Genomic DNA, 14,439 nt, shown 5'->3' with positions numbered 1-14,439 from the left:
AAGTTAAAGACCTATATCGTCGGGTGGAAATCTCATTATGTCCAAAACCCCTGCATGCGTGCGTGCGTGTGTGTGTCCGTGCGTGTGAGTGTTTGGTAAAGACAAGGTAAAGTGGCATCTACGCCGTTAGGAAGCTCATGGTTCGACTATAGCCGGATCCACGGAGGGGTGCTCTTCATGGGCGCAGCCATAACTGAGGTGTGGCATTAAGCACAGCTTTACACCTCAGCCTTGATTAGCTACACCTGTTGCGGTGTGAGTGCCGCCTGGTGGACAAAAGTGGTGGTGCCGAGTGATTTTAGGCTATTCCACTATGAAGCGCATCCGGTTTTGGCGTCCATCTTGAATGCTAAAATATTAGTGTTAATTCTACCGAGCTAAAATGAGGTCCATACTTGCTCTAGAAAACGCCAATGTTCCCATCGCGCTCACCGGATAATCAGAAAAGACCTCCGAACATCGCCGATCTGTTCAACACCACGGACAGCGCATTAGTTTCCAAGTAAAATCCTTCAAAGACGCGGCCTAAAATAGAAGCGAATGACTATTGACAAAGAAAAGCAGTGTGAGCGGGGCCATGGCAACCGTGCATAGCAACCGAAACGGTTCCAAAAATGAAACACTGCGAGGCAAAGTCATAGCGATATCAAACGCCTTAAGACGAGCCTGCACGTCATACCCGGCGTAATTAATTTATATGACAGCCATACTCGTCTTGTGTTAAGAATAGCCAAATTGTATGGTCTAAAACTTCCATCCCAAACTCAAACTATTAAATGCTTAATTTCCCATCTATTATAGATTGTACAGTGCGATGACCGCAATTTCCAGACAACTCGTCGAGTTTGTTGATATGGCGTCACCTTTTGCAACACTTTGGCAAGGATATTGGCTCGCCAGGAAATGGAAAATACACAAGAGACAAACTAATTTCCACAACTCATTTTCTCTAATGTAACACTGACTGCATTCAAACTCAGTAAGAAACCTCAGTGTTAATTTATACACTTGACTAATACTCACAGGGATAAATGGACACTCAGGATTTCACTGTGAACTATGGTGTCCCAGGCCTCAATTACTGCCCAGTACGATGGCTCAAAGTGGGGTCCGGGAAACCCCCAGGGGTCCTTGGGGGAGTTCCAGGGGGTCCCCAGCAAAATGTGTTATAACAGAGCGTCAAAATATGTTTAATGATTCGCGCTATTAAAAAACTATCAGATGCACAAACTCACAGCGCTAGCAGGCCAAATACATATCAATTTGCGGGGGGTGTCACGTCTGCATTGATTCAAGTAGGCTACGGTACATTGATTTTACACCATCTCCTAGTTCATTTTTGGTGCTCTGGTCTTTTTACCTATTTCACACAGATATACATTTTGTATAAACACAAAAAGGTAAAAAAAAAAAAAAAGCGTTTGTTCTCATATATATATATATATATATATATATATATATATATATATATATAGTATAACATAAATCTGAGGAGCCGAACCAAAGTAATGTTTTACTCTTACGTAGCTGTACACATGTGTGACAATAAAGAACCTTGAACAAGTATGACATTTGACATGACATTTCAGTCACAACTGAAGGACCTTTCCTCCTTGAGATGTCATCATCATCCTTCGACTGTCGTCGAGATCGTAGATGCCACGTCTTTCCATCGGGTCCTGTCAGCCATTGCTGCTCCCAGTTCTTGGAATGTCAGTCCTGTGTCCCTGGAGATTGTGTCAGGATATGTATGAGGCCTGGTTCCTCTGGACGATTGGGGGAGCCGCCATAGCAGGATATCTGATATTACTTGATCCTTGGAGCGGTAGCAGTGACCAGCAAAGATTGCTCTACGACATGCTACGGTTGTTCACCGTTGTCCACTGATTGTCGCAGAGCATAGTCCACTACGATGACAAACAGGAAAGGTGCAAGGTGCAACCTTGGAGAATTCCAGCTGTAGTCTTGAATTCTTTTGTTGGACCATCGTGGCTCTGAACGAAGCTGGTGGGATTTTTGTACATTATGGCAATGGCTTCAACAATCTGCTCAGGAATTCCATAGTTATGGAGGATGTGCATCATGGCTGCTCTGTTCACACTGTCAAAAGCCTTGAGATGTACTTAGTGTATTTATGAAGTTTAAAAGTAGGTAGTGAAAATGACAAAAGTGAAGGTTGTTGTGTCATTGATGAATGAATGGGACAGAGCTTGTGAATGAGGAGGGGAGGGAGGTGGGGGGGGTGGGGGTGTGGGAAGAGGGGGATGATGGGGGAGGATGGAGGGGTGACTATACTGTAAAAAACACTTTCGATTCATGTCATCTTACGTATCATTTTGTGCTATTCGATTCAACCCCTGTTGACTCTCAGTCTTTATTTAATTGATCGATCGTCCAGTGTGAGTTCACACTTTAATTAGTTTGTGAAATAAAACAAAAACATAAATGACGACACCAAACAAAGGGAGAAAGTGAAGCTTTTCAGAGGGGGGGGGAGGTTAAGAGGGGCAGAGAGAGAGAGGGATGGGATGGGGGATGGGGGGGGGGGGTAGTCCAGCGTGGGTGTGCAGGCTGATGACTCAGGTGATGTGTCATACACATTCTATAAAAGGGAACTTTTACATTTGTCCAAACCATTACACACGCTTCACACACTCACTCACTGACTTAACTGAACTCCAGCAGGACTAGAGTGATTCTGGAGGTTTGTTTACAAGTGGAAAGCGGTGGAACCAAAGCAAAGCAAACTGCAAAGCAAAGCCCTGGGCCCAAACATGAGAAGTAAGTCTGCCTGCCCTCCGAATTATGCTTTGTTTTTATTGGATGCGGGAGTCGTAAATGGTCTGTACAGTGATTAATGACTTGTAATGATTTTGTACACTCAAGTGGACCAGAGAGGGTCCAATTGTACGCTGAGTTTAATTAACAGTGTGGATTTTAAAGTGTAAGAGCATGATGCGTGTGTGTGTGTGTGTGTGTGTGTGTGTGTGTGTGTGTGTGTGTGTGTGTGTGTGTGTGTGTGTGTGTTTGTGTCAGTATTATAAGAGACTAAAGTTGTTGGTTTGTGTTGTGTTTGCTCTGTTAGCATGTTTGTGAGTGAGTGAGTGAATAGCAACTATTTTACTCAAGAACTAGTGTGTCACTATGCAGCACATTGTGAGCTTGTAGATCTGCTATTTTTGAAACATCTGAGTACTTAATTTATTTTGGCACGTTAAAGTATATTTCGATGCCACTGCTTTGGTACTTTTACCCAAGTTTTAAAAAAAATGTTTTTTGACTTGTACCATACATGGTGTGTTGTAGTTTTACTTACTGTAAGTAACAAATGTCAGTCCTGGTGAACAACATATTGATAAAGTATTAGTATTCTAGCTGTCTGTCTGTAAGGATGACATGCTCAGACAGATCACTCATGCTTGCATCATCAGCAGACCACTTCTCCAGCCAGCCAGCCAATCAATCAGTTAGACAGAAGAAAGCATCATTTAAAGGACCAGGCACATCATTTGTGTTTGCTTAAATGAAAGCAACAATAAATCATCATCAGACTGGGATTGACGCGTACTCTATTTTAGTCATGTTTCACTTTGGGCACGCTGCTGCAGACATTCCATGTGCAATTCTTTTATTTGATCAGCTGGGAGATGGTCTCACTGGCTGCCAGTATACTGACATCAAAGACTGAAGGCAGCCACGTGCTGATATGCACCAGATCTACAGTAGGACAGGTGATTCTCAGGTGACCACCAAAGCCCCCCACCCCACCCCACGCCCCAAACCCATTAGTTAGAGACCGATATGGGTACATTTGGTTCTTAACTCCATATTTTAACTGGGGACCCCCTGGAACCCCCTCAAGGACCCTTGGGGGAGTGAGACATTCAACCTATGCATTAAAAGTGTATAACTTTTAGACTATTTCAAATAATATGCTAGCTGTCATTTCCCTCTATCAGTCACTGTATTAGTGTGCTGGTGTGTTTCCCTACAGAAAGACACGCCCCTCTGGCTATATTTTGGTTTTGTTTGTTCCACTGTTTATGTTGAATGGGGGGGGGGCACACTATAGGGTTCAAGTGGTTCAGTTTAGGGTACATGTGGTGCTTGTACTTAGTTGACCGAAGTCCCTCAGAGATCTACTAGGGACCACTCCCCCACCCCCCCCACACACACACCAAAAATAGCTGATCTACAAGCTCACAATGCAGCGCTATGCATTGTGACTGTGAGCTTGACCATTGTTGCCAAAATGTTCATCGCAAAATATGGATAATCATTGTTCAAGTGGGTCACGTTCTGAAGAAACATAAAAAGATGAAATACGGAGATAAGGTTTCTTCTGCCCGACAGCGACAATACGAGAGTGACATGTGATCCAGGCCATGTGAAAACAGCATTAGTTAACATTCTTCGAATAAATAGTGAGTCAGATACAGTGTCGTCTTTCGAGAAAGAAAATGCAGGATGAGTTCCATTGCAGTTCTTGGAAAGTTAATTTGATGTCATGAGAAAAGAAAAGAAAAGCTGCTTATGATGAGAAGTCCAGGTTTTGTGTTTTACAGTAAGAGGTTTGCTTCATATCATGATAAGAGTCAGATGTACAGTTTACTATAGCGTTTACTAGCGGTGTCGTTTTCAGCAAGTCATATTGCAGTTCTTGGAAAAGTAGGAATACTTACTCTTACAAGTAAAAGTCTGGAATTCAAAGTCTACTTTAGTTAAAGACAAGTACAAAAGTATTGGTATGAAAATGCACCAAAAAGTAGAATGTACTCATTATGCAGAATGCCCCATTTCACAAGTTTCTAAATCGCCGAAATTATAGGGTTGAAGTGGTATGTTTTGTAATAACATTCAAAGTCTTCAAAGTAACCAGTAACTAAAGTTCTCAAATAATTGCAGTCGAGTAAAAGTATACTATTTGCCTCTGAGACACAGTGGAGTAGAAGTACTCTATAAGTAGTCCTACAGAAAATTGGCGTTACTCCAGTAACGTAGAAAGTCAACGTATACTTAGTTACTTTATGAGTTATCCAAGAAAAGTTGCTTATGATGTAGTGTTGTGTTTTACAGTAAGGGCTTAATGACTTCATGATAAGACGAGTGAACATGTGTCTGCAGGGAGAGTTTAATATGAGGTCACTGCAGGGTCACAGGAAACCCAGCGCTGCCGCTCGGCATCCGTATCAGCATTATCACACACCAACTGGGACGGAAATGCTGTGTGTGTGTGTGTGTGTGTGTGTGTGTGTGTGTGTGTGTGTGTGTGTGTGTGTGTGTGTGTGTGTGTGTGTGTGTGTGTGTGTGTGTGTGTGTGTGTGTGGGTGTGTTACGTGTGTGTGTGGGCGTGTGTGTGTGGGCGTGTGTGGGTTATTTATGTAGGCTGCAATGCGTTTGTGAAGGTGTACAGGACTTATGAAGAGTCACAGTGGATGTTGATGTGTGTGTGTGTGTGTGTGTGCGTGCGTGCGTGTGTAGTGTATTGTATTTGTTGACCATGTATGTGTCTGTTATTGATACGCAGGTAATTCAAATCCAAACCAGAAAATTTCTCGTTAATCAACGCCCCAAAATCCGACCCGATCTATAGTTTTTGGTTCGCAGCCCGGGGGTTGACTGGCCCACCCGAACATTGCGGTAATTGCATCTGAAGTGTACCTGAACCGGCCTGACCCGCAGGCCGACCCATGTGACCCGCGGGCTGAGGGTCCACCCACGTGTCTGTGTGTGAGTTCAATTAGTCAGAGCTTTTCAAAGGTTAGGTTAGGGTTAGAAATTGTAAAGATGTCATTCCTAAAATCGGCATCATAAAGCATTGATCCTATAGTAATAACAGCGTGTGCGCGCACGCAAGTGTGTGTGCGCGCACCTGCGAAGGCGTGTGTGTGCCTGTGTGTGTGTGTGTGTGTGTGTGTGTGTGTGTGTGTGTGTGTGTGTGTGCGCAAGTGCTCACGCGCCTGTGTAAAGGCACGTTCTGACACACTAATAGTGCCCAAAACTTGTTCCTTTTCCTGTGACTGTTTCACTTTGCATGCATTCACGTAACGCAGTGATGAAAAGACAAGCTGTTCTGAAATGACATCATAGGGGGGGGGGGGGGGGGGGGGAGGACACACACACTCTCACACACACACACACACACACACACACACACACACACACACACACACACACACACACACACACAGTGTCTCATCTTGCTTCTAAAGCACTTTTCATGTGTGCACATTCATGCTGTCACAGCTCTCACTCTGCCAAATAAATGACTGTACAGTAGAAAGTACAGAGGCCCGGGGAATTCTTTTTTCTTCTCCTCCTTGTTTTTGTGTTGATGTCTCTGATGTCTCCACTTCAGCAATTTTACTGATGAGCTTTGTTCAGTGGAAATGGGTCGCAGGCATGCAACTGTGAGGGGGGAAAAACCTGTTGATTTAAGTTGAGAGTGGATAAATTGACTGGTTGATTTGTACAGTCTCCCAGTTAAATCACCATTCAAGGCTGTGTTGATCTAAAAAAAAAGGTGCTTATGGCTCGATTAGGCAGTTTGTGGTACAAATAATTCATTATACAGTATCATTGACATATTTATTTCTAAATTTACAGCCTGAAGATTGCATTAGGCACAAACATGGCGCTGCAAATTTGGGGTCTTGAACGTAAAGTGATTCGCAAGCAAACTCCATGGGTGTCCTCACAGGCGTGCACGTGTGTGTGTGTGTGTGTGTGTGTGTGTGTGTGTGTGTGTGTGTGTGTGTGTGTGTGTGTGTGTGTGTGTGTGTGTGTGTGTGTGTGTGTGTGTTAGAGACAGAGGGCAGACGGCTAGAGGAGCAGGTGGTGTGAGTGTAGAGGACTAACGGTAACATGGACCAGAGGGTCACCAGTGAACCATGTAACATGGTTCATGGTACCGTGAACCATGTAACATGGTGAACAGTGAACCATGTAACATTTGAAACATAACAGAGCAGAGCGACTGGGCTAAAACCCAGTATGGCCTCTTTCTTTTTGCGTCTTTCAAGTCAAAAACTGCAGATCTACAAGCTCACACACTGGCGTAGAGGGAAAAAGGAGGGAGCCTACTGTAGCTACTATAGCTAGTATACACCCCATGGGGGGGCAACAAAGTAGGCTATGTAGGGTTTATGAGGTTACGGTCATATGCTTTTATAGGACCTTTGCTGTTCGGGAGGTCTTTCGTTTACACAAATGATCATAATTCATGTCTCGTCTTGTTCTATTCTTCACCATAACTTTTTTGTGTAAAATTTCGAGTAAAGGAACTGTATGCTTTGTCAGATAATGATCTTTATTTAATTAGCACCTTTCATACATAAAATGCCAAAAAAAACCATCAACAAATACCTAAAACATCAGAGAAATAGATAAAACAAATTAGCATAAAAACAAACTAACACAAACTCAGTATAAAAGCAAGGGGACACATTACAGTAGTAGTTATCCTATTAATCACTGAGATAGTCGAGACTAAACAAATACGTCTTAAGATTAAGTGATACGGCAGCATCAAAAAAAGAATGAGGCTTTTCCCTCCAAAACAGCAGCCTGACTGACTGAGGCACAGGGCCGTCTGACTGACTGGTGATGTCATATTAGGACCATTAATGTGAACGCCGGATTGGCTGTGAGTCACACGTTTCCTTTCTCCAGCGCGCAGACAGACAGACTATAGGGAGGCCCTCTCAGCTAGACTAGGAAAAAACGACAGCATACCTCTCATTCCTTAATGCTGATCCAACGCTTAACACGGACAGCTCGGCCCTTTGTTGCTGTTCATTTCTCAACCTGCATAAACTTTCTCTGTGTGTGCGCTCGTGTGTGTGTGCGTGTGTGTGTGTGTGTGTGTGTCGGGGGGAGAATTAAGCTCTCATAAATCACGGCAGTAAATCACGAAGATGTTAACATCCGACCGGAATCCTTTAAGTGAACCCCCCCCCTGCTGGTTACAAAACTGACAGAGGGGTGGATGGGATTTTTGTGTTCTGCAATAAATTCACAGAAACGTTTATAAAAGTATAAATATAAACATGTGTTTCTAGTTGTTGTTGTTTTTTACTCAAAACGCATTAATTACCATCAACATTACTAGGATTATGTGATTTAATTGATTGAAGGTTATTTTGTGAACTCTGGAGAACATAAACTACAAGAACATAAGTTAATACTCGAATTACTAATAAATACATTTGTCAGCATTAAACAAAAAGATCCGTTTCTCAGCGGTAAGGCCTACAACAAGCGCCTTGAAAACATATCAACATTTACATGACCCAAAGGAAACGAAGAAGATTCCGTAAGATTCCAGACAGTTAGGTCAGAGTCTCAGAGACATGAAATATACGACAGACAGTTCGTGAACTCTTTGAAGTATTTGACAGACAACATATGAGCACGCACGACACATGCTCAGCATCATTCTGGTACATTCAGTGGAAAACAGCGCCCTGTCATGTTTGAAACGTTGGGCAAATGCACCGATTATGATTAATTAAACTTGTAAAAGGTTGTACCATAACTTTCCAAAAGCTTTAGTGGTTTTTCCATAAAAATTACAAACGTGTTGATGTTTAGAAACTTCTGTCCAAAAAGAAAATCCTCTATAGACTGGCCCCGTGTGTGTGTGTGTGTGTGTGTGTGTGTGTGTGTGTGTGTGTGTGTGTGTGTGTGTGTGTGTGTGTGTGTGTGTGTGTGTGTGTGTGTGTGTGTGTGTGTGTGTGTGTGCGCCTGCACACGTGCATGTGTGTATACGTGCATGTTTGTGTGTGTGTGTATTGTAAATGTGAGTGTATGCATGTGTGTCTGTAGCCTACTGTATGTGTGTGTGTGTGTGTGAGTAATCCATTTAGACTATGTCCTCATAATGAGGCGTTGACAGGCTGTTTTTCTACTGAAAAGACATAAAAAAACATCCTACTCACCTCCAGAGATCAACTAGTTCAGCTTTACTCACTTAATGACAGAGAGGAAACAAGTAAATATGCAGAGGAGTTCAAAAACGTGGGAATGGAATTCCCACGACATTTCTTTAGAAGAAGATAGAGGGTCAGCAGTCGGTCAGATAAATACACACCAAAGTCCACACCAAAAACAGACATTATCACATCAACAAAATTCACTTGTGAAATGAATGGAGACCAGCTGCGGATGAGAGTGTTCAGAAGTCTACAGATGCGTGACTTGTATCGACCTGTGTTTATTCAGCTCTGAAAACAGTGTGGGCCTTAACTTTAAGCCTATAATTTATACAGCCATGTCACCTGCCGGAAAGAACTTAATTTCATGTGAAAACTGCCTTGCAGGAGCAATGTTACTACCGGTATATATACAGTATCTTCAGGGGAATTCTTGGTTGTAGGCAGTTCCACTTTAGTCATGTTTTGTTTTAAAACAGGTTTTGCACTTGATACTTGAGACTACAACACATTCCTAACCACTAAAGCCCTATTATATAATGTGCCGTAGCAAAAAATATATTAGGCCTGTAGATATCTACTGTCATTGAAAACATGACATGACTTGCCAAAAACAGCAAAAATAATAGCTATGTATGAAATGGTTTAGGATTAACATTAATTTGTTTGTTTTGCTTTCCTTTTACAGCATTCCCAGAATCTGTCCCCATGCTTCTCCAGCTGCTGCTATTGGCTGAGCTCTTCGTCCAGTCAGCGTGTCGGCCCGCCCCCCTGTGCCACTGTGCCAGGTTTACACCAATGATCCACCAGATGACCAACATGAAGGTGCTCTGCAAGAACCTCCATGGTCTGGTAAGGCTCACAGCTAACTTAACCGCTTGGTTTTTAGTACATCTGTTAGTTGAGTCTATGGGACCCTGCAAGACCCACATACCGTACAGTAGACTATAGAATAATTATAATGTATTGTATTGTAATGTAGGAGATGAAGAAATGAGTGTGTGCGTGCGTGCGTGCGTGCGTGCGTGCGTGGGTGCGTGCGTGCGTGGGTGCGTGCGTGCGTGCGCATATATAGTTCAAAGATTAAATACATCTTTTGTGAACAATACTACACCTTTCCTTAAATACTACACAGTTCAAATACTTTGAATTGTTGGGGAATTAAAGTAAAGACCTCCTTCATATATAATTATCATAACACAGACAGAATCTCACACTGCCATATGGAACTCCTAATAATGACCTTTCAGTGTCTAAGTCTCGGCTAACACCACTCATACAGCCGAGGATTAAGTTACTAATAATGAACATGTTGGGCTTTCCCAATTTGGAACAGATGCATGAGACAGATATGCCAGTGTGACTGATTGAATTATTTTGAGCAGCACTTCCAACCCGTATTATATGTTATTCAAACCCTTGTTGCCAAAAGCTCACCAAGATCTACAAGCCTGTACACCTGCTATTTAAATTGGGATTTTTACTCCAGTCGTGACCCATAAAAATGTGTGCTGCTATAGCAGTCAAATGGAATCCGACTTGAACCTTCCTCTCTCTCTCTCCAGACAGAGAGTGAACTGGACACCGTAGGTTTTGGGGACGACAACCTGCTGGAACATCTTCCTAAGATGGAATACACAGCTTCCCTTTTCAACTCAATGAAGGTAACTATGACGACAGTGTTGTCCACGCACATTGTGCCATAACTGTATGCACTCTAGGCTTTCATTACAGCTAAACACTACAACAGCTGATATCACTAATTAGCACGTGTTGTGCATGTGTGTGTGCGCGCATGCGTGCATGCATGTGCGTGACGCTGTGAACCGAAGTCAATATTTACCAGTTGACATGTCAGTCAGCAAAGTAGCACCTCTATCTTTAATACTCTCTACAAACAGATACAGTATACTGTCTGGCACTTTCCCCTTTTCTAACGTTGCATCTGTCTCTCTCTCTGTGTCTCTCTGTCTCTCTCTCTCTCACACACACACAGCTCAACGAGTCTCTCTCACAGCTATATTTGGAGCTTCAAGCCTTCAAACTTCACACTGACTGGCTGGAGCAGGCCAGAGTAAACGTTAGCCTGCCACACCCGTCTCAGAAAGCAGGGGTCGCTAGTAAGCGACTGCAGTTCCTCTCCAACCTCACCAGTGCTTTTCTGCAGCAGGTAAGGACTTGGTTTGTAGCAGTAGTAGTAGGCTATAGCCCTGGAAGACCCACAGTTTTGTTTATTTCCCATTTTAACCCGTAGCCAACATGGTGTGTCATATTGTTGCAGTTGGATGGAAACCTTGTAGGTACAAAACTGAATCCAATGTAGTCATTATTTAGTCACAAGCTCTTGTTTAAATCATTTTCTAAAATATATTCAAACACACAAATATATAGCGGTGTTTGTGTGACACTGACTGCACTATGACAAAGTAGGGCATTCATTTATGAAAACAGCATAAGAAGTTAAAATATGGAGCCTACATTGCATTGTTCTTGCATGTTCTAGTTTTTGATTTTAATATAGATACATTGTATTCATAGTTATTGATTTTTAACACTGATCACATTGAGGTTTTAACGTTTAACTCTTCGCTCTTCTTTTATCTCTTCTTGAGACTGTAGTTGTTGTGTGAGGTTTAGTGCAGAGTGAATTTCACCTGCCGTTTACCTCGTGAACGCTATTGTTGACAATAAAGTCGAACCTTGATCTTTAACTGCTAACGGTAGAAATAATTGTACCTCCTCCAACTAACCTCCAAATCTTCCGTCACTGTTTTCAGATCGACACAAACATTCCCGAGCTTCCTCCCACCCCATCCCTCCCCGAGGTGTTTACGCGCTTCGACGTGGTCCGCTATGCCTTGGAGATCTCCGAGCGGCTACAGAGCTTCTGTGACTGGTCGGTCCGTGTCTTGCGGCACCTCAAGTCCCAGTGTAGATGCCGTTAGGTTCTGTCCACTTTGAGAAGGTGACAGCTAATATCTTGTCTATGCAAGCGCTGATAACTTATAATTTTATTTATTTATGTATTAGTTTTGTTAGGCTATTATTATTATTGTTGTTATTATTATTATTATTATTGTTGTTTTGTACTTTTTTATTTTTCCTATTTATTTCTTATTTAATTTCATTTTGGGGACTTTTTTTATGTGACTTGTGGTTTTGACCTGGCAGTCTTTCCAAAAAGGGGAACTCAGTTCAAGTGCACTTTGCCGAAGGTCTGTGCCTATAATAATGCTTGATTCATGCTTACGTTGCACGCCAGTTTCGCACACTAAAATAGCAGATCTACAAGCTCGCCGCGTGTCACCTAACATTGCAAGCTTGTTAGTTCTTATTATGTTCAGCGTGTGACACCGGCACACAACTAAGTATGAATGAGGCTTTAATATTCTGTTGCCTTTGCTCTTTTGTGAGCTTGTTTACACACCCAGCAGTCTTAAAAAGGGCCTTTTCAAGTATGACTGTTTACATTCGAGTAATGTGACTTGGATAAAGTCAAACTGTTTACAGTGTTTTTTCTACTACTTACTGTTGTTGTTGTGATGATTATTATTTATGTTTAGTCTATGATGTAGCCTAAAAATACGTCCTCAGCTCTGGTTCTGTGGACCTAATGCGCTGCATTAGGCTACTAGTTTTCATGCCTTATTTTAGACCGGTGGTACTGTATATCTCAAACTCTTCTCTTATGGGGGGCCCCTGGCACAAAATCTCTTCAGATGAGGATCCACGGCCTAATACTTTTTCAATGTGGGGGTCCTTGAAATGACAAAGTTTCAGACAAGGCCTAAGTTAGTCCCAGTTAGTCCCCAATAATCAGAGACTAATAGCCTATAGGCCTGGGACACCAGGTGAATATCATTGAGTAAATGGTACACTGCTCTACAAAGCCAAAGTGCAGTAACTACATTTTTGGACACACCGACTTATCTGTGTATCCCAAAGGTCAAACTAACCTTCGTGATTTTGGGGGATTACACAGTTACCTCAAAAACAGTATAATTAGTGTAATATCACTATGCCGATATGGCGATATCTCATTTGGCTGACCAGTTGAAACACTTTTAAACCCCTATTTATCAGTTTATCAGAACAGCTGCCTGAGTCCCCGTGTAGGGCTGGGGTTGAGAACCAACTGGTCTAAATACTGCATTTATGTTACTTGATTTTGTGTGTATATATATATGTTTTTTTCTTACAGTGTAGAACCTGTAGTGTGTTTAGACAGAGATGCTGGCATCTCCTTTTGTATGGATAATAAAAGGTAACTGAATATTTATTTATTATTTAAAATGACGCTAAGCATCGATTATCGTCATACCCTACCCGATCTTATACAGAAGTGAAACCTACAGTGTGGGACTATATTGAATGTTAACGTGGCAACTGTAAAAGGAAGAGAAAAAAAGTTTAATAAAAAAATGATGGATAGAGAAATCAGCTGTGTTGAAGTGGTCTATGAAAACAAAAAAAATATTTCCATGTTTGCACCATTTCCTTTTCTCATACCTAACATGACAACATGTCTCACAACCATCTCCAATTACCCAGCGATGAACATTATCCTTTCCATAATTGCATACAGTAACTCAGATCCTGAGCATTTTTATTCCAAACTTTTGCATGGAGAATCTCAAACCAGTGGTGGAATAAGTACTAATAGTACAAATTATGTAAAAGGCCTACAGTACATTCAAAAGTTTAAAGGTACAAATGTCATGGCATAAATGATAATAAACCTAAACAAATCAGTCAGCTCCATATGGGCACAAAAGGGGTAATGCCCATATATGGAATGACAGCTATAGAGTGTCGCAGTCCCACCCCCGTTCATTTTCCTCATAGACTTTTCAGAAATAATTTATTTAAAGACGTTTACGCCGCGGACAAAGCCAACTCTTGTCGTGACAAATCATGACAATAAACACAATGTTTTGGGCCAAACAAAGAATTAGAAAGTAGAAAAAAACAGAAGGTTTTTCTTCTTTGTAATTATTTGTTTGGTCCAAAATATTGTGTTTGTTGTCATGATTTGTCACGACTCGAGTTGGCTTCGTACGACGCTTATAAGGTCTTTAAATAAATACTTTTTGAAATGTCTATGGGAAAAATGCATTGGGATTCATTTCCTGGGCCTGGCGTCGTCATGAAAGGGGGCAGGACTGCGACGCTCTATAGATCTCCATATATGGGCATAAAACTGACACGGTCTGACAGATACAGAGATGCCCGTGTATATGGGCATATGAGTCGGCCCAAACCATTCACTATTCTGTCTCTTCGGTTTTTCATAAAATAGATACATATATAAATTAATGACAGTATTAGGAGCATGTCACTCATTCCCTGCCAATGCAAGGTTACTTGGGTTTTGATCCCCTTTGGTGTCTTGGTGAAATAAAACAATTCACCAAACACTCAACATTAATAATGGTCCCATACGTCATACGGCCCTGTGTTTTTATAATGTATTTAGCAGTGTTCTTTCATTCAGAGGGGGTGATTA

General features: G+C 41.9%; 1 protein-coding gene across 1 annotated transcript in view; it reads left to right on the top strand.

Moving 5' to 3' along the window:
- Positions 1-11,928, top strand: part of LOC306938741 (sialoadhesin-like) — a 35,747-nt gene extending 23,819 nt beyond the window's left edge. The window contains exons 12-15 of the mRNA XM_079523008.1: positions 9,654-9,785; positions 10,499-10,597; positions 10,930-11,103; positions 11,711-11,928. Coding sequence (XP_079379134.1) covers positions 9,654-9,785; positions 10,499-10,597; positions 10,930-11,103; positions 11,711-11,878 — 573 coding nt within the window. The 3' untranslated portion in view covers positions 11,879-11,928. The remainder of the gene's footprint in view (positions 1-9,653; positions 9,786-10,498; positions 10,598-10,929; positions 11,104-11,710) is intronic.
- The last annotated feature ends 2,511 nt before the right edge of the window (positions 11,929-14,439 follow it).

The sequence above is a fragment of the Electrona antarctica genome, assembly GCF_951216825.1.
Source record: "Electrona antarctica genome assembly, chromosome: 15".
Taxonomy (NCBI): Eukaryota; Metazoa; Chordata; class Actinopteri; order Myctophiformes; family Myctophidae; genus Electrona; species Electrona antarctica.
Note: the sequence above shows the minus strand (reverse complement) of the source record. Positions and strands in the feature narration are given on the sequence as shown.